The sequence below is a fragment of the Perna viridis genome, chromosome 2 (genome assembly GCF_037379345.1).
Source record: "Perna viridis isolate PV_CMFRI_1.1 ecotype Kerala chromosome 2, ASM3737934v1, whole genome shotgun sequence".
Classification (NCBI taxonomy): domain Eukaryota; kingdom Metazoa; phylum Mollusca; class Bivalvia; order Mytilida; family Mytilidae; genus Perna; species Perna viridis.
Window position 1 is genome coordinate 42,667,325 of NC_142446.1, and position 20,136 is coordinate 42,687,460.

The window sequence follows — 20,136 nt, forward strand, 5'->3', positions numbered from 1 at the left end:
ACTGGTAGAGTAAGCATCCTTTGCTTTTCGAGAAACACACTCCGACAAAAAAAAAAGATTAATAATATACATTACATTTATAGAAAAAACAAATGACATGGGTTACACTTAAAATGAACTCTTATATGGAGTAAAAGTAAATACCCATATATACCAACTCCGACAGTTTATACCCAGCAGGGACAGGGGATATTTTTATCGTACCCTGCAATACTCTGAGTAATTCTTTACTCAAATATAGCAGAAACTAAATTTTTTGCAAGATTGGAGAAACTTGGGTTTAGACTGAGAAAAGGGAAAATAAGTTCCGTGCTCTCTGGTGTGAACGGTTTCTTGTATACCAAATCAATTTTGGTTTTAATATGAAAAGAGTTATCCCCCATGATAATGCTACGTATATTCTGATTATCAAGATTTTTGGCTTACTTTTGGTTGAAACCTAATCAATAGTACTGGAATAACTTGCATATTTGAAAAGAACACGTATTGAATCTAGATAATACCACCATTGCTATTATGCCTCTATTCGGCAGCAGTTTCGTTAAAAAGGTTCAACCATTTGGACGAAATTAGAGGATCACTAATAATACCAACATTTTAAGTAATCTTAACTTACAACGATTAGCACTAGCCTAAGCTTATTAGAAGAGGATGCTTTTGGATATATGGAGATGACGATGTCTCCATCTCAACTTACATAAAGGAAGAAATTAAACAGACTCGAGAGTGGACAAAAGCTAAAAATGAGATCTTTAATTGTTCGGTGTGCGTTCCATGAAAAATAGAAGCTACGGAAAACATTAAGATTGACTAAAGGTCAGGCATGTTAATTGCTTTCTCCCACTTTGGCCTGCATGCTTGATAAGGAAGCAAGCCCCTGAGTAGTCAAAGACTGTTTATTCGTGATCAGCTCATCGAGATCATTAGAATAGTAAGACTTATCATATTCTTGTTTTTTTTTTATTACTGATCGGATCGACACTGGTGATCTCCCTTGGTACAGGTAAGGTTTATTTCTAAAAGTATAAATTAATATGTAGCTAAAATAAGCAAAATGCAAATTACATCCCAAATTAACTTCTACATTATATACGATCACGTGTTACGATAGGGAAAATCTTATCTTGCATGCAATAGATAAAGAATGAAATTACCACATATTGGCATATGTACAGTTTATTACATTTCATCTAGTTATTAATTAATAGCATATAAGTCATCCGTGCGAGACCCGACAGGGAATCAAGGACGTTAAAAAAAACTCTCACTCACTTGTAGTTAATCCCAGATTTCATCTGCCATACTGGTATTGTGAACCAAAGAATATGATCCGATCTCTGTTACACGGAATTTTCTTGTAGATAGCGGTTACGGTGTTTCCATCGTCAAAAATATTTCATAAAATGTGACAAAAACAAGTACTAGATAAATACAGATCAAGATGAGACGACACTATTCTCTCTAATTGCATCATGTTCTTCATATAATACAGTGAAGATAACGTAGGCATATAAGGGTCTGTAAACTTCCTAACGACGTCAGACCTTTCAAATTAGTAATGCAAATTCTTATAGTTTCATCGGGTGGACTCGAACTCGTACCGCTGTGACATCTACTAAAACTTCCCATCGATGTTATAACCGTCAAATAACTCTAGACAAAGCTCAATCGAGTGGATCAATGGGAGTTCGATGAAAAACGTTATTCTTGTGCAAAATGTTCGCAAAAATGAGCCAAGAGGTTGTTATTTCTTCACTGATGTATATATATATATGGGTTATCTCCCCGTGTTTGATAAATAAATTCCTGATTTTCAAGGATGAACTATTATACATAACTTTGATAAGGGAAAAATATTTGATATCTCAACTTAACTTCATGTAATATACTACAAGTATGGCTTATGTAATAATTACCTCTCCTTAATTACCTCTACCTTAAAACACAAAAACTTGCAAATGGTAAAAATTAAAAGACCACGAGTTATTCCGCGTTGAACTAAGTTTTGATGTATTCCATGAAAAGCAAGACAATAAAACACGGAATTCTAAAACTTTGATGGGTAGAGAAAAGATTTCTCGCCAAAATAAGAACAAAATACCTATAGGCGTACAAATGTGTCATTCCAAACGTACCATTTCATGTTTTTATGTTTGTATATGTCTGCATGCCTGTATGTCTTTTGAACATGTATGATGTTTGTATGCTTGTATGTAGTCGGTATAAAAGCTCCAGGGAGCTTATCATACTAGCATGTTATTTGTTATATGTACTCATTAAACCGACTAATAATAAAAATTACTTACTTACTTACTTACTTCCACTCTTACCCCCCCCCCCCCCCGAAAATCGTCAAATATCATCAAAAGAACCCCAAGAGTATAAATTGTGAAAATACTGAACAGAAAATACCAAATAAGTCATTTTTCACTGAAACATAAATACTCTAGGGGTTTTGACATTGAAAAATATGTCAATTTATGCGATTTTTTGGCTCAACAAGGTATAAAAAGTAGCCAAAAAATACAAAAGTGCTTTAGTTAATTTTTTGGCGACAAAAATATTCTTAAATGGGAGGTATAAGGGTACCTGAAAATCATATTTTGGTTGATGATGAGTTGGGGGGCGGGGTTATCTCAGCCCACATAATATTTGTTGTGAGTAAAATCTAATTTTTCAAATTTTTAATGAAATCGGGTCCATTTCCCCTGTAGCATTGCAACATTGTTTTCTCAAATATACACGACTAATTGACGCGTATATCCTTACTAGTACAAGTAATCATATACATGTATAGAAAATTTTTGATGCATCGGAGGCCATTGGAAGACGTATGGCACAACTTAACTTTATATATTTTTTAAAAGATTCAACGTCACGGTGTACTTCAAAAAAATTAGTAAATTCTAACCGTGAAAAGACACTGGTTGAAATTTTATAATGATTTGTTTTTACTTATGTTGAGGTGTTTCTTTGAGAGAATCGGATGCATTTATGGGTGAATGTGGTTTTATTTATTGTATCTGTTCTTTTTTTAATTATATTTAAGGGAGATGTTTAAGGCCTTAAAAAACTAAAGTTTAACCCCACCGCATCCCCTGTCCACAGTAGGAGGTGTTCTCTGTGTCTTTATATTACTGTTATCGTGAGTTTTATTACTTTGCACATTATTGCATGTGTAAATTTGTTTCGTTTCACTATATCCCTTCTTTTTCCCTTTCTTCATTCCGTTTGATTAATTCCAATTTTGAAGAATAAAACAACTTATAACATTTTATTTAATTTTACAAGTGCAAGTTATAGATTGTGTGTATTCCTCGGGTGTTGGATATACACGTAGTTACTATTAAATAGTACTAGTCTCGATTATGATACAACTGTGTGTTGCCTATACTAATATCTACACTTGATCTAAACATTTTTATAGTTGCCAATGCTATAAATGTTTAATGATAACCGTTAATAATCACAAAAGCAAAATAAATGAAATTACGCGAACAAATTTGAGTATACGATTGCACATGAGTTATCTCCTCATGAAATATAAATTTATTTACTGATTTTTTAAAATGCATTAGTGATATCATTCCCAATTTCGACAAATGTACTAACTTTAACATCAACTCTTAAAAGATAATGACTACAAGCTGAACCAAGACTTTGCTTTCTCTGACACAGCGACAAATGCAAATTGTTTTAAAAAATAAGACCACAAACATTTGAATATCAAGTTAATTGAATTCTCTTTCTTTTACCTCAAGTGCTCAGACTAATCATGACAGTTCTTTGATAAGAGCTACTTTTGTGTCTAGAGAGGGAAGTTCTCTCTGTAATATAATTATTGAAAGAGTCGCTAGACACAGAACAATGAAGCCGTACTGATCGCGTTTATCAATTGTAGTTTCCAACGATGAAATATGCGCAGTTGGACTTCAAATTTCTGAGCGCAGATATGTAAATGTGCCGAACACTGAAGTTAGACATTCATGTTTGGTGATTCCTTGAGCATGTCGGAAATACAAGACACCCCTTCTCAATAATAAATCGATCTTGATCACAACTTCACCCGAAATTTATACCAATATAAGAATGTTTCATTCTAAATAATGGCTCATCCCCGATCGGATAAAACTCGAAATACCGAACATCGTCCGTCAAGAACAATATCTCATCGGGACCCCTTATACAATACTTTTTTCTGCATAACAAGAAAATGCCAAATTAAAAAAAGCATTTGTTTCCTAGGCTACAAATATATATTGTCGCAGTTATAAAAAATGAATCCTGTAAATCTTTGCAAATTTGATTTGATTTACATTTACAACCAAGTTCAAACATTTACACGCATATATTACGCACCCGCTAAAATATTTCTTTTTCTTATATATTTAAAAAATACTATACTTTGAGCCGTCAAACAATCAAAGCCATCGGTCTATGAGGAGAATCGGTTATTTCAGCATTTACTAATTAAGATAAGAGTTGTTAAATACATTTTCTGCACAATAGAACGAATCTCTCTATCATGATGACATACATCAAACATGAAACTTACATTAAAAAGAAAAGTAGACTTAATCCTTAACAAACAAAGGTTTGGTTGAATGAAAATATTACAAATCATAAAATGATATTACATGTACAATGTCTAATTCAAATGCAACTTGAAGATCTACAAAAAAAAATTAAATAGACAAAACCAACAATTATTGCGGGTGTCAATGATAAAATATAGACCAAATACATACATACAAACAAAACTGATATAGAAAAATGAATACGATATTGGACCGAAATTCAAATCATATTATTGTGGCGATTTGTTAAGTCACTGTTGGGTTCCGTTAATTTAATGAAACTTTTGACGATAAAGGTTATTAATTTCGATACTTCCTGTCAATTTTGTAGTATTACACCTTTATTTTCTTGATAATAGAATCAAATATTGGATACATAAAGGTTGACAAAATAATCATTTAAATTTTATATCCTGCTGAAGAAGTACCCATTTGAACTCACTACTAGAGAATTGTACAACACAGTCTCACAGAGTTATTGTCTATGAGGGACAAAAAGGAAAGGGGAAAGAATTAATTGTGTAGTGTTCCTTCTTTAAGCATATCCACAATGGCTTAGTACAAACATAACTTAGCATTATTTTTACTATGCACATCTGGTTTACATGTTTAAAAATAAATATTTGAAAACTCTCGTGATACTTCATTTTTGCCCCTTTTAGTATCAAGAAGTGAGCTATCTATGGTACTAAACATATTCATCAGCCTAACTTTAATAACATTTCCGCATTTTGATAATATTTGTTCTGCTTGAGATCGTTCACGCCGATGTTTAATCCGAATTCCACTTACTTACTTATTAAATAATAGTATGTAATGAAAATTTAGGATTTAATGCAATATTACCTTTTGAAAAATTCTCTATCGAACCATGTCTTCTAAGCCTATTAAAAAGTTTTAAACAGGATTTTCTCTAAGTGAATAGAACATTATATTGCAAAATTACAGAGACAGGACCAAATCAATAAAAAATAATAAACAAAACGTAACTAGATCTGAAATTGACTCGGATGAAATTGATGTCTGGCGTAGTTTGTTTATTTGTAGAAAGTTGCAGGAAGTGATTCCAAGTACAAGCCATCCATGCGTGGAATATAAATTGGCTTTAAAGTTTGCTGGAGTCTTCTGCAGGTAAGTTTCTTTAAACCATTTTAATAATTGGTCTCCATACTAATGTAAGTTTTTACATCACATTATTGTAGACGTTTACAAAGCAAAACGAGTAATCATTCTCTCTTTTCATTTTCATTATCATTTAGTGTTTGCTGTTTTAAAAAAAAACAACCAAAACGAACATTTTATGTTCTATTCATCTTTATCAAGTTTATCTGAAATATGCGTATTTATAATTCTATTAAGAAATTATACAATGAACATTAGTATTGCATTTAAAAAGCGATACAATGAGAACACCCTGAACGTGGAACAAACCCTATAAATGGTTTTTCTTCTTTGATTTCGAATCCATGACGATCGAGGCGTCCAAACTCCGGAACATTGGTCTCTTCCATACCGGCACAACTTTTGCCATTCCAGTGGAGGTACGGAACTGGAGCTGATTTGGAGTTTGCGAGGCGTCATTTCTTTTTACACAATTTTCGGTTTACTATTGAGAACCAATAGATTTTTTGTTAAATGAGTGTCATTTACATGCATATTTCAAAAAGGAAAGTATAAGCAAGTAATGACAAATCAAACTGGTTTTCCAAACTATGTCTAAAATTCATGAATACACTGTTTCACATACATGTCATTTTCTGTGTGTTATAGTTGTTTGCTGAATTTTACGACAGTTTAAATAACTAGTCTGTAGTAACTTTCAAAATGTAGATTGAAGTTTGTTTGTAGGTAAATCAATGCCGGGTACAAGTACTTTTGCATAGAAACTTAGTTCAGTTAAAAGAAACAGAACAAGCAAGAAACACGCGCTTGTGCACATGACATGCAGTTGCATTGCAAAATGGGTAAACGTGATCGCTTTTGAGAAAGCGAATGCAAGAAAAATCTCAATATGAGAATAATGTAAGCATGGATATGGCTATCTTTAGTAATAAATTTCGATTTCCCCTTCTCAAGCCAAGGATGGCGCATTTGTTTTAGATTTATATACTTGATGCTATGAACCTAGTAACACGTTGGTGTTGAACTGTACTACCTCCTCCGCCCCATCCTTCAAAAAAGGTTCATTACTTTTCTTTTTGTATACTATTTAATAAGGCAGTGTTGAAATGCTTTATTAATCAGATTTTCGTTTGCTCGTCAGGGGCGTAGCTGCCTATACACAAATACGCAGTTGCGTACTTTCGGAAAAAGTAACAAAATAAAAACACACATTTTAAAGATGAAATAAAGGTTTCATGCAATGACTCACTGGGGGCATTGAGCGACCCCCCCCCCAAAAAAAAAAACCCTCGCCGTAATTTTGCGTACAAATAAAACAGGCCTAGCTACGCCCCTGTTTGTACTTGTGTAAATACCACAAGCTGTGTGACTTCGTATAAACTTAGGTCTATATCTTAAAAAACAATCTGACGCTAAAAATAGATTGAGGTACGTTATCGTTCGAACTTCAGCATAACACTTCTCAGTTCTTAAGAAAATCTTAAACGGTGTTTTTGTATGAAGCCTCAAATGTCATGTTATATTTTGACTTAAGCATTGAATTGAAATAAATGTACCAATAATTTAAGTATTTCAAGAGGCAAACTAAGGATTTAACATGTTTGGTATGCAAACAGAATTTTAATTTAACGGGACTCCACGTTAAACCAGATTCATTGTTAAATTCAAATCATTTGTAAATGTCATTTTTTTTAAAATTCGGAGTGTAAATTTGAACACAAAGAATGTAAATTTACATTTTAGAAGGGCGCGACGTTTTTCTAAATTTCTATATACCTATTTTGGATGTTTAAGAAAGCTGAACAAAAGCAAACATCAAGAATTCAAAACATTTATTCCCATTAGTATATTCTTATAACCATTTGTTGCCTCTTGTCAATTAGATATTTCGATAATAATGCTATTATCAATATTTAAATGGAAGATGATACTACGTTTCGAACTATCGAGGTTACAGTTAATATGCTATTGGATACCGTGTTGACTCGCTAAACACACTCGAAACAAGTATAGACTTTCAGCAAATTTTATTGAACTCTGACTTATGTGTAACATTGAGCTTTGAATAGTTCCTCTACCACTTTTGACTTCAGTGGGCTGAATTGAACTTGTTATTGACCCTTTGTTCTTAGCTGATCTGCCTTTTCCTTTAATCAGTTGCGACTTACATTTTGGAATTGTGTCATTCGCCGAAAATGGAGGTAGGTACACGTTTTCTCTAACAGACACATTTCAGAATACTAGTCATCCTCAACATTTTTTCGTGTAAATTGATAGTCCCGCACGAGGGCTTAAACAGTTTAAATTTTAGCCTTGAAAGTGATGAAATTCAGAGTAAGTATTTACGGTTGCAGTTATTTGTATAATTCACTGAGCTTTACTTATATAGATATAAAATGGTACTTATACATACTGACGGCTACAAGTGCATATGTTTAAACTTTCTGTCTACTCCTTTTGACAATATATATGAATCAATAAGAGAAGGCCACCCGTAGTCATTCTTTGTCGTGGAGAAATTAAATTCTTAAGCTTATAAGATATTCATATCATTTCTGCAAATTTCTGAAAGTTTATTGTCATAACAAAGAAAATCATATCAAATAATCAATAACGGTATAGCATCAGGGAATCATTCCTGAACATGTGCTCAAACAGTTAAACTCCAAATATGTATTAATAATTAACAACCAAATTCGGTCAAAATTAAGTCGGTCATCCCATGTTCTTCAATGATTTTTCGATGCTCCAAATTAATAACTTACCGTTATATATACAATTAAAAAGTCGAAAAAATGTGGTTTTTAAAGTAACGATATTCGCCGTATTTGATATTTTCGGACTACGAAAATCGAATATATTGATGTTGATATATTTTTTTTTATCGCCAGTGCAATAAAGCCATTTAAGGTATCAAATTATTTTTGTTATTACATCTTTAGACGTCACGGCCTTACTCACCCTGTAGGATACCAAGAAACCGAGTGGCTCTCTGTGTGTTTGCCTTTACAATTCATTGTTTTTTATTTCCTGCTGTTTCTTAAAGACATTTCTTCCTTTTTATTTTGCGATTCTGGTATATACAATGGTTCTTTCTTATTATCCCATTATATCACCAGTAATTCTCGTTTTTAAGGGTCGTCAAGTCACACTCAGACTCTATATCTACCCCAATGGCCTAATTTAAAAATTCTATAATTCTTATTTACAATCTTGGCATGGGTGCCAAAGGTCTTCAAAATGTTTACTTTATTGTCTGAAAAGATATTGAAGGTGCTACTTATACGATTTTGAAACATCTAAAAACACTTTTGACTTATGAACCATCTGGTCCCCTAGATAGGTTTTCTTCATTTTGTTTGGGTCTCTGAGTATGGTTGGTGCCTATCTGTCTCGATAAAAAAAACTGATCAATAGTTATAATATACAAGTTCTTGGAATCAAATATATTTCTCTGGAAACTTTGAAATGGAAGAATGGTAAAACAATATTTTAACGAGCTTTAAATTACGTCAACACCTCTTGGTCATAAAAAGGCCCTACACTGGATTTTATTGAACATTTTTTTTATTACTTAAGAGATTTGTTTATGTACCATAACAAATCCTTATATTAATGTAGTTCTAAAAACCTTTACGATTTACATGGGGGTAATACTTTGTAAAATGTTTCTTTAGTGCCCTTTCTTTTTTGATTTGACCTACCCGCATAACTTAAAGCTATCTCTTATAAGGAATCGTAGCTACAAGAAAACGTATCGTGACTGAAATATTCAATGAACAAATGCTTCGAAAGAACATTTCGGTCCAATTTGTTAAACTTCACCTAATGCTGAATAACGATTAGAATTTATTTAAAAATGTCAAGTGACTTTGGCAAAATGTAAGCAACATGTCAATAAATAGAAATATTGAAGAATGCATTATGCTGTGTAAACACTTATATAAGTTCTTTTGTTCCTTTTCATCAAGGGGTGTCTGAAGACCAAATAATCCTTTCCAAGGTTTTATGGTCTTTGTGCAAACTCACTAAATCTCAGACGAGTAGTCACAGCCAGAACTGAATACATGGTAATCTTTTCAAGGTTTCTTACTTCAATCTCTCATTCTGCAATAAATTTTTAAAGTTTAATTTGAAGTCAAGTTACGTCCTCATAAACAATAAATATTTTGTGTACTTTAACGTGTGAAGTATATCACTTCAAGAATCACTTATTAAGCAATAAAAATACCCAAAAATAAAAATTACTTTACTAAGAACATATTATTCAATGCATTGTTGCGTTCTAAACAATGACTTATGAAAAGCTTTCAAATTCAAATTCTTTATCAAATTACTGGTGTTTCTACTTGTTTTTTTTTAAACAAATTATGAAATCACCAAGTGATTGAAGAAATAATTTCCATTTGATTTTGTCTTTGATACCCCACTTTAAACATTTTTTGCTTGTTTCTATTAAATGGTATTACACAAAATGCAACTATTCCAATTCAGGGCATATGTTTATATAAACTCTGGTAAATTGAAATCTACAGGGACTAGGAGTCATTAAACAACACACAGAATAACCTCTAAGAAGCGTTAGAATTATAGTGTTTTTTTTTATTGAATCAATAACCTTTATCGTAACTTGTATTGATTGCTCTTGTATGAACTTGACCTAGTATGAACTTGACCTTGTATGGACTTGATCTTGTATGAACTTGATCTTGCACAAAATCTTCCCCAAAGTACATACAGTACATCCATATTTGAGCATTTACACCTAATTTTCCAAAAGGTGTTTGCGTCGAAAATGGTAATTAGAAGCTAAAGCACAATGGAAGTTTGGTTTATGTTTGGTGCCACATGACTTTGTTATATATAGACTTACAACTTTGCGAACATATTTAAATTCTTATCTTCTTTTGATATGCCTTTATGGGGCTTCAAAGCATTTCTGAAGTTTAGTTTTGGCATATTGGTGTTAATCATCAGTAAGCACTTGTTAGTTGGTCTAGGAACATAAAATTCCTCTGTAGTCACACATTTTAAAGGCAAACCATAAGTTTTTTTTAAAATTGCATATATTTGAATTAAAATGGAAAAACAGCACAAAATGCTGCATTGAACAGCACAGTAAAGTACTGGTACTTATATCCATATCTCAGAAGATGGAAAACATCGCATAGAGTAAGTGAATGGTATTTATTATAGAAATTTATAGGTCTTAAGATTACATTTGAAATAAATAAATGCAAAGGTTCGGACAAAAATAAAATGTCTAGCAAGGCGTTTCGTTGTCTGGCAGGACTGTTCTAACTTAGCTCCTGCTATTTCTACACTTGAATAAACATGGTTATGCAACAGCAGCTAAAAGATGGGGTCATATGTGTATAATTGTGGTTTTGATTTATGTAAATATATATACACCAATAGTTCCTGTTAATTAGGTTACAATGTATTACGAAAATGTGTTTTTATTCTTTTAATACCTCAAACCGAGGAGACTACAAAAGTCATCGATAATAAAATGATCTTTACACTCTCATCGAAAGCGGAGATAACAGTAATCGCGCAACAAATTGTCAAGGAATGTATCGTTAAGCATTGTAGATAGGAAAAGACTTAAACGTTTAGCAATACCAGTATTATAATTTGTCCTTGCATGGTTGAGGTAACTTAATCATTTACCATAATGTTTAAAGTACTGGTATCAAGATAACCACACACAAGTAATAAAATCAGAATATATATTCTGCATCGAGTGATACATTGAATGTTCTTCACGTATAAAATTATTTATAACCCTCAGAGAAAAGCCTCTTCAAAAGCGTTTCACCCCTAAAGTATTGGACATTCGAATAAAATATCTGATATGCAACAGAAGGTCGAGACCTAACAAAGCTTCAAGGTTATGACTTCATAGATTATCACTTTCTAACAAATTGTTCAAAATGCTATTGAATGTCATGTTCATATCTTCTTATTAGACGGTACTTCCTGGATAAATTTTTTATTGTAGTGATAAGTCTATTTGATTAAGTAGTGCTTATTGAACAATAAACCATCCCCAAATGAATGTTCTTTCATCCTTATGACTACATATCTACATCAGTGGCTCTCATTTCCTCCTTTTGTTCGACCTATGGAAACCTTGTAAACAAGTTTCCGTTACATGTTTTCAACGTAGATGAGCCACCTTGGGTTTAAAGAGCTTACGAAACAATGCATTATAAGGAGTTTTAAATCATAATAGACATGAAAATCCTTTAAAATCTGCATCTTTAAAAATTAAATATTAAGCATTTTTCAGAATAAAATACTTTTGTTTGGTGTTTCCTTCTTGTAATTTTTCATTTATTGCATGGCATGTCACGTGATTGTTAAAGTCTTCAAACATAAAGAATGGGATTTTAGGACAATGAAATCCAACGTATAAGTTTTTTGATTTCCTGATTCCTGTCGATTTGTTTACATGCATTAGCATGGGAATACACGTGAATCTTAAATCTTCGGATTTCTATTTGACACTTTTTTGATGGGTTTTAAGATTACATGTAAACCATGGAGCTTTAGAAAAACAATGCTGCTTCCTGCAAAGAGGATTCACTGGTGATAAAATTAGTATCATTTTTCATAAAAATAGGAGATTTTAATGACGGTTTGGATTAAATATCCTAGCATGAATAAGATGCTTTGGTTGCCTTTCTAGAAAACACAGAATAGGTATAGAAGGCGATTAAAATTTTTTGTCAATATTTTTGCAAGCATCAATGCAGTCTTATTCTTACGTAATTATGTGTTATGTTTCAAATGATGTAATCAAGTTGAATTTGTTTCTTTGGAGAGGGATAAGCTATTTTTAAAAAATCTTTAAAACGACATTAACCATTTATCAATGTCATTTACAAATCTTTATGGATTTTATAACATCAATGATCATACACAGCAACTTATCATTTCATTTCATTTGCTCTTATCAACCAAAATCGTCCGTTTCTAACTTGTTGTGCCACCGTCATTTTTCCGCGCGCCTATCAGTTGGTCTTCTGCTCAGGAAATTCGAGTCTTCCTCATTGATCTTGGGCACTGGGTGAATTCCTAATTTTTCATTTTTATAATTTTTTATTATTCTAGCAATTTCACATCTTGACTTTTCACTTCTTTCCTTGTAAGTCTCTTGTAACCTTGGACGGATTCACCCCACTACGTAGCCATGTACTTTTCACATGTGTTCATCTTTCTAAAGCATGTACTTCTATTCCATACAGTTATTGGATTCCATAGTAAGCGTTTCATTCATGGGTTCTTAAACAGAACCTGGCCCAAATAAACATAGTGACTTGTAGTAAGAGAAATATTTGACAAGATTGTATAACACGAAATAACACAAACATCACGAATTTTGGTTCTATAACAAATCTAGTCAAATAATAAAATAGATAAAACTTGGTTTAAAGCACTAATAAAGTTAAAGAAAGATTAGCAGTACTTCTGGTAGAAACTCTCAGTAATGGATACTAGTCAAAACATACGCCTTCTGTAAGCTTAACAAGCTCTCTGTAGCAGCGTCTGACGTTCGAAATTGACTCTAGACGCTGCAGTCAAACCTATCAGAAAATGCAAAATCTTGCAAAAGCGGGAAGAAGTGAATGATTGTACGCGACGTTACATGTATCCGATTGTCAAACAACGTATGATTTGAATAACGCCCGAGTATTTCGAAAGGCCTTTAAGAGAGGAAAAAAATATTTTTTAGTCTCTCAGTTCGTGTATGCGTCAACGAACGTACTATGTACACGCAACTCATAGCATAGATAGTTACTCCTATTTTGTGAACAAACATATGTATTTTGTTATAACATTTTGTTTCGAGTCATTGTAGCGGGATGTAGCTTATATATTTTTACTCCAGGTCTAAAAGCACATTGTATGATATTTTAATGGCGTATGATAAATAAAAAAAAATCTTTGATTTTAATTATTAATCAACATTTGAAGCTCTTTTTATATTTTTCATTGCTTCTGATTTATAAACCCTTAAAACTGATGTTATACCACGTGCTTCTGTGAGGTTGTTTATTAGTCTTTATGCGTTTATCCGTCTAAAGATTTATGTTTAATTTTGTTTTTTTTCTTTAAGAGATGTGAAGTCACGCAAAAACATTCATTACTAATGTTATATGACCAACCACATTTATCTTTTAAGATTGCTCTACCTTTGCAAAATCTAAACTTTTAACACAGATCATCAAGGCATTACATGCCCCAGTCTTAACCTTGCAGAACCTTCCCGACGACGTCGGTACAATTTGATATAATAAAAAATGTTTGTGAAGTGTCATACTATTTCTTAATATTTTTTAAACACTGAAACAAATTTATTTTCAAATTACTACCTAAAGACGGATAAAATAATGCAATAATATTCCTTCGTTCTTGTTACTGACAAGAATAATCGCAAAGACTTATAACACAGTGGTATTTCTTCTCTATCAAAAGCCCACCAAAGCATCACATGACACTGAGAGCCTTAACCTAGTTGAACTTTTACAATACGTCATTTGAGTATCGTACCTATACCCTTTCCAAAATGACAGTCCTTCAAATGAGACTACAAAAGTTCAGAATCGGCGCCCGACTGAGAAGTCAAATGGGTTTAAAGTTGTATTAATTTCTAAATTGATTGATTTCAATTGATTTTTTACTAACTATACTGCATTCCAGTGGGTGCTACGATTGGCTGATATTTTAGATAGGTTACCACAAACCGTTTAAAGCACGAAGCCTTTCTGTTGGGTATTCAAGATAAGATAACATTAAAGAGTTTGATCAGATCTTGAGTATATATATATATAGATCTGTAAGATAGATTGTATCTTACAGGATTTGGATTGGTACACCGAGTCTAATATTCTTAGCATTCGGATTTTTTTTTTCATTTTTGTAAGTATTCGTTGTATATTTCTATTAGTACTATTCATTGATTAATTTTAGAGTTTTTTTTTCTCATAGATAAACACTGAGATGATAGCTACAATTTTACATAATTATAACATCTGTGATATTACTTGACACTGTTTCGCTTATGTTTTTTTAAACGCACACAGTGTAAAATCTGAATTAACGTTCTTTTAAAATAGTTTCTCTACATTTGCATATAAATTAATTAATTCACAGAGGGGACTTTTTTTACCAATATTATACTAACCTAAACGTAAATTTCGTGACCGCGCATTGCAGAAATCATTACACACGAAACATGCTATCGCATTCGGTCTCATGTATATTTTTTAAGAATAATTGAAAACACGTTTCGAAACTATTGAAATAGCCTGTCGTGTCTATTACAAATGTCAATATTTATATATACTTATAAAGGTGTTTTATATGAATACATCGATACGACTTATGTTTAATTAAGACATTAATCTTATTCACTGGTTGTTAATTTCCGATCTGTTGATACGATCTGTTGATACGAACCCAGACAGTAATCCGTTAAAAAGGTGGAAATTAATCAAAAGACGTGTACACAATATATCTAAGGCCATGTCGTGTTGTTTTAGCTCTTTTCTACATTTCGGTAAGTTTGATTGTTCAACAAAAATATAAACTGTTGGTTTAGACTGTTATAAAACGTCTCGTATTACAAACCATGGCGAATTGGTGGTTATTTTTACAAGCCGATAATTTTCATTTTTCTCTTTCATCTCCCTATTTTTCTTACTTTCATCTTCCTATTTTTCTTATTATCCTTTGTCTCTCCACTGCACATGAATTTCTTACCATATATGTTTCTGCCGTTTTCTATTTCCTATATATTTTCAACTGGTTTCTTTTACGCAAAAACAACATTAAAATGCACGAAATGCTGTATATACATTTTATAATTGTACATGTAATTGAAGAAATGTTCTTTTTCTTTCAGAATATACGAAGAGATAATCAGTACTTACCAACCTTATGCCAAGATGAGAAAACGTTCCATAACAGAAGAGAAAGAGAACAGCTGCGCTTCTGACCTCAGATCAGACACTTCTCAGAAACAGAAAAGACCAAAAGAGACATATTATACGGTCAACGAGTTTGTACGAGAAGACGTTTTCTTAATCAATAGAAAATACAAAGTTGATAAAAATCTTCTCACAAATAGCTTGTCTTCTAAATTACGGAAAAATGTGCCTAAGGAAGTTGCCGTTAATGGCGAATTGATGCATAGACTACGTCGCGAAAGTCTTAAAGATCTGGTTCATTTAGATAATCTAAACAAACAATACGATAGTGAGATGCAAATGGAGGCAAATCGCATCGACAGTCAGAGCCAACAGTTGGTGAGAAGACAAGAACAGATGAGAAGACAGTCTGAATATCTGAGGAAGAATCAAGATAAAATCCGAGCGCAAATCCGCGGTCGGTCTGGCAACACGAGTTCAAAAGTTTCGTCTTTGCCCACATTGAAAATGTCACCATCCCTTCACCTCAGTAACACATCGGAGGATGATCCAAATGGAGGACGTGAAACTCATGCAGGGCGGGAAAATTTGTCGAGAGGATCATCACGTGATTCTGCAAAAAAGCGGAAGGAGCTGAAATCGAATTTTCATATGTTTCCAGTAGAATATGAAAACGAAGACCCAACTTTCGTAAAACATTTCAAACATATGGGTCTTTTTCAGCCACACAACAAGTATCCCTCAATTAATGATAACAACAGTCCAGAGCGAAGCATACTTCGTAAAACATACGGCATGCCAGAGTATGAAGTTTTGACCCTTTCAATTAAAGACTCTGACATTTATAGCGAAGCGGGTAGTTCAGTAACCTGTAAATCAGAGCAAAAATCTCAAAAGAAAAAGGGACTTCGAGTAACTTGGACTGGTCTAGATGGAGAAATTGACGATAGTAAGACTCCGACTACATATTACACATCACAATCTCCGACCGATAGTATTTCAGTGAAGAGTTTCAAAAGTGACTCCAACGCTCAGCCAGTTACTTTTACAAGAAAGAATAAATTCGATACCGTTGGAATAAAATGGAGAATGCCTCCACAAAGTATGAGGGCATCAAACTCAGCTAATGGTAGGTACAGAAAAGTTTCGCATAATTTGAACCCATGTGCATCGGCAATGAACAAATTTGGAACTTCCGTAACGAAACAAAAATGGGCAGTGCCTACCATGACGTCAAATACATCAACGTATGAACTTTACAAAAACTGGCTTGAGAAATTGGAACATTTAAAATCACCAAACGACGAGAAAGTCTATCATGTTCAACCTAATCAGACATCCAACCAAAGTGTTAGTTACACTGTTCCTGTAACTGGCCGACCGACGGTATCAATGTATACTGTTTAAAATGTAAATACCTTATTGTGTAATAATTATATTTCTATTAAGTCTGTATATGAAAATGTGTTTGTTGCGACAAAAGCAAAAGAAGAGGCTAAAAGTATATAAAATCTCTGTGGTATCTTTACCGAACGCAAACCCAACAAAGAGCAATAAATTCTTCTTTACAAAGAGTAATCAAGGGAACCAAGGTTATAGCGGTAATCAAAAGAATGTAATCCAGGCACAAAGAGCAGACATGGAAAACAGACATACACAACAAAGAACACAGAGTAACTAAAATCATACATACAAAGTAACAAAAACAAATGAGCAACTCGGACTCCACTAAAAACTGGGAATATAGTAAAAGTATAGTAAAAATATAGTAAAAGTAAAATATACAATGAAAAAAAATAATGAAAAACCCATGAAATCCTAAGTCAATACAACTAATAATTCTTTTTTTGTAAACAAAATGCTTTAAACATAATTTCAAAATACAGAAATACCAACTAACGGCAACAACAAAAACGGTAACCCATACGAAGACAGACTTTATTAACAAGCAGGAGAATTTTCATGTTCATTTATTGGGGTCTATGCTTTATCGACTATTTACTCTTAAATTTAAAATCGAGAAAGCGAAAGCCTTGTCCAAAGAGACAAGCTGCACGAATGACATGTCAACACGTCAAAGCGCAATGTTCAATATCTTCGTAAACAACTTATTCAATATTGAATTCAAGCGCAACCAACGATGAACAACATGAATGTTAAACAAAGAAAACGGAGAAACAACAAATATTCATAGGATCAAACTGAAATAAATACGAAACAAGGAACTCAGATTTTAACAAGTAACTTGGAGTGTGTACGAGGTACTCCGGTTTAGTTAGCTTCCTCTACTTAATTATTTTTGCAGTATTTGAAATAGAATCAAACTATACTCTTTAGCTTTGATATATGCAAACTTGGGAAAGCGTACTATTTTACACATATGTTACGATAGTTTTTTATAAACCAGTTTGCAGTAAATACCTCCATTAATTACAGCTTTTAAATCTGTATTTATCCGATCACCGAAAGAGATACATTCAATAACTTTAACCTTGAATTTCTTTAAAACTTAAACCTATTGGAATCTATCCAACAAACCTTAGTACCAAAGGTCAATCAAATAATATTTAAAATTTTAAATCTCTGTAATTTGTGTTGGTATACTATTGACTGTGTCCAATGTTTGTTGGAAGTTATCTCGTTTAGCCATCTATTGATCAGAGGAGCGTGTAGATAAACCCTGTACTTTGAGTCCCTGGTCGATATATCGATCAATGTTATTATCCGTGATGAACGAAACTTTTTCAGATGCACTGTTCCGAAGAGGTCATCAATTTACCAAAAGCAACGATAAATGACTGATTACCACCGCGGGTTCCCATATTAGTTATATCTGATGTTCTACAAGGGCAAAAGTTATCTAGCTCTGTTTGGGACAATTTGAACAGCCAAAATGTTGTTTAAGATTCTTTCTCTCTGTAGATAGTTGTACTTCTCAATGTATCGGCATAATCAGAGGGCACAAGTTTTAAAGAACGAAGAGTCATAATCAGAGGATACAAGTTTTAAAGAACGAAGAGTCATAATCAAAGGACAAATTTGGTTATTTACATTTAGGACCTCAATATTGTAAGAGTAATCAAGGGAACCAAGGTTATAGCAGTAATCAAAAGAATGTAATCCAGGAACAAAGACCAGACATGGAAAACAGACATACACAACAAAGAACATAAAGTAACTAAAATCATATATACAAAGTAACAAAAGCAAATGAGCAACTCGGACTCCACTAAAAACTGGGAGCATGGACCAGGTGAATCGATAGGGTAAGCCTCCTCTGCTTTTCTAGAAACACCCGCCGAGTTGCTCATAAAAAATCCAGCCCGTGGTAGACGAAAGAGGAAAGGAAAACTATGACACGTTGAACAAATCAGTTTTCATGGCGCAGATGGATACACCATAACGATCCACGAGTTCATGATGACGACCATAAACTTTCTTCAATCTTGTAGCAACATAACCCTGTTCCAGAAGCCTATTTATTAGAATTCTAGCGCGATACAAAAAGTCTTCATAGTTTCGGCAAGCTCTGGCATGACGTATGAGTTGTGATATGAACACTCCATACGCAGGTGCTGAAGGGATGTTGCCATAGATGAAAGGAAAGTAGACAATTCTGAATGAAAAGTCATTACGTTTGTCCTAAAGTTTGGTCAATAGTTTTCGTTTACCATCGATTTCTAAGTGTAGGTCATGATATGAGGCCGACCTCACAGTGTCTGTAGTAACTTTTATCTTAAGTTCTTTGGGGTAGATGCGGTGTATCAAAGCCCCAAAATTAGGATTGTTTAAAGATAATACGTCATCTATATAGCAAAAACTGAGATTAAAGGATCTAGCTAAACGATATTCTTTCTTTTGGATCAGATCAGCTATAAATTTAGCCTCATAAGAGTAAAGGAATAGGTCAGTAAGTTCCCATTGGTATTCCGACCGTTTGTTGAAAAACGCGTCCACCACACCGGACAAATACGTTGTCGATTAAAAATTCCAGCATTTTGCATACATCTTCTTCTGTATATTTGGAAGATGATTTGGAATTATCTCCAACAAAGTATGAGGAATTTCTACCAAGAAATGTAAAACGTATAATGATAGTCTTGATGAAAGAAAAGGGTTTTGTTACCGAAAAGGAATAAGAACGTACGCGTCGACTTACAAAGTGCTAATCATGGATCCCATTGCTTTGCTATGGAAAAAAAACTGGATGGTTGCAAATTTCGAACACTAAAGAGCAGGGGCGAATATCATTAAGAGAGATCTGTTGAGCTAAAAATGATTCTTGCAACAATTTCGCCAAGAACCCTTAGGGACTGGTCGAACCAAATTCTGCAAACGTTTAAAAAAAATGACAATACATCAAAGATTTAAACGCATAATCTAACACTCCGTAAAAAAGGAAATGACAATTTTTTTTATAGAACTTAAAAGCAGTTTTGCATTTACCTAATCTATAATAATGAAACATTTCATTTCCATATCCTGACGTGAGATATTAA

General features: G+C 33.0%; 1 protein-coding gene across 4 annotated transcripts; it reads left to right on the forward strand.

Moving 5' to 3' along the window:
- The first annotated feature begins 5,474 nt into the window (after nucleotides 1-5,474).
- Nucleotides 5,475-17,148, forward strand: LOC148625172 (uncharacterized). 4 transcript variants are annotated; one of them, XM_088568532.1, is made up of 2 exons: nucleotides 5,475-5,708; nucleotides 15,613-17,148. In XM_088568532.1, exon 2 carries the CDS (start codon nucleotides 15,656-15,658, stop codon nucleotides 17,042-17,044), a length of 1,389 nt encoding a protein of 462 aa, XP_088424658.1. In that variant the 5' UTR covers nucleotides 5,475-5,708; nucleotides 15,613-15,655; the 3' UTR covers nucleotides 17,045-17,148. The 4 variants fall into 4 exon arrangements, with proteins under 4 accessions (XP_088424658.1, XP_088424661.1, XP_088424657.1 ...); XM_088568535.1 differs by lacking the exon at nucleotides 5,475-5,708 and adding an exon at nucleotides 5,736-5,752; XM_088568531.1 differs by lacking the exon at nucleotides 5,475-5,708 and adding an exon at nucleotides 7,630-7,900.
- The last annotated feature ends 2,988 nt before the right edge of the window (nucleotides 17,149-20,136 follow it).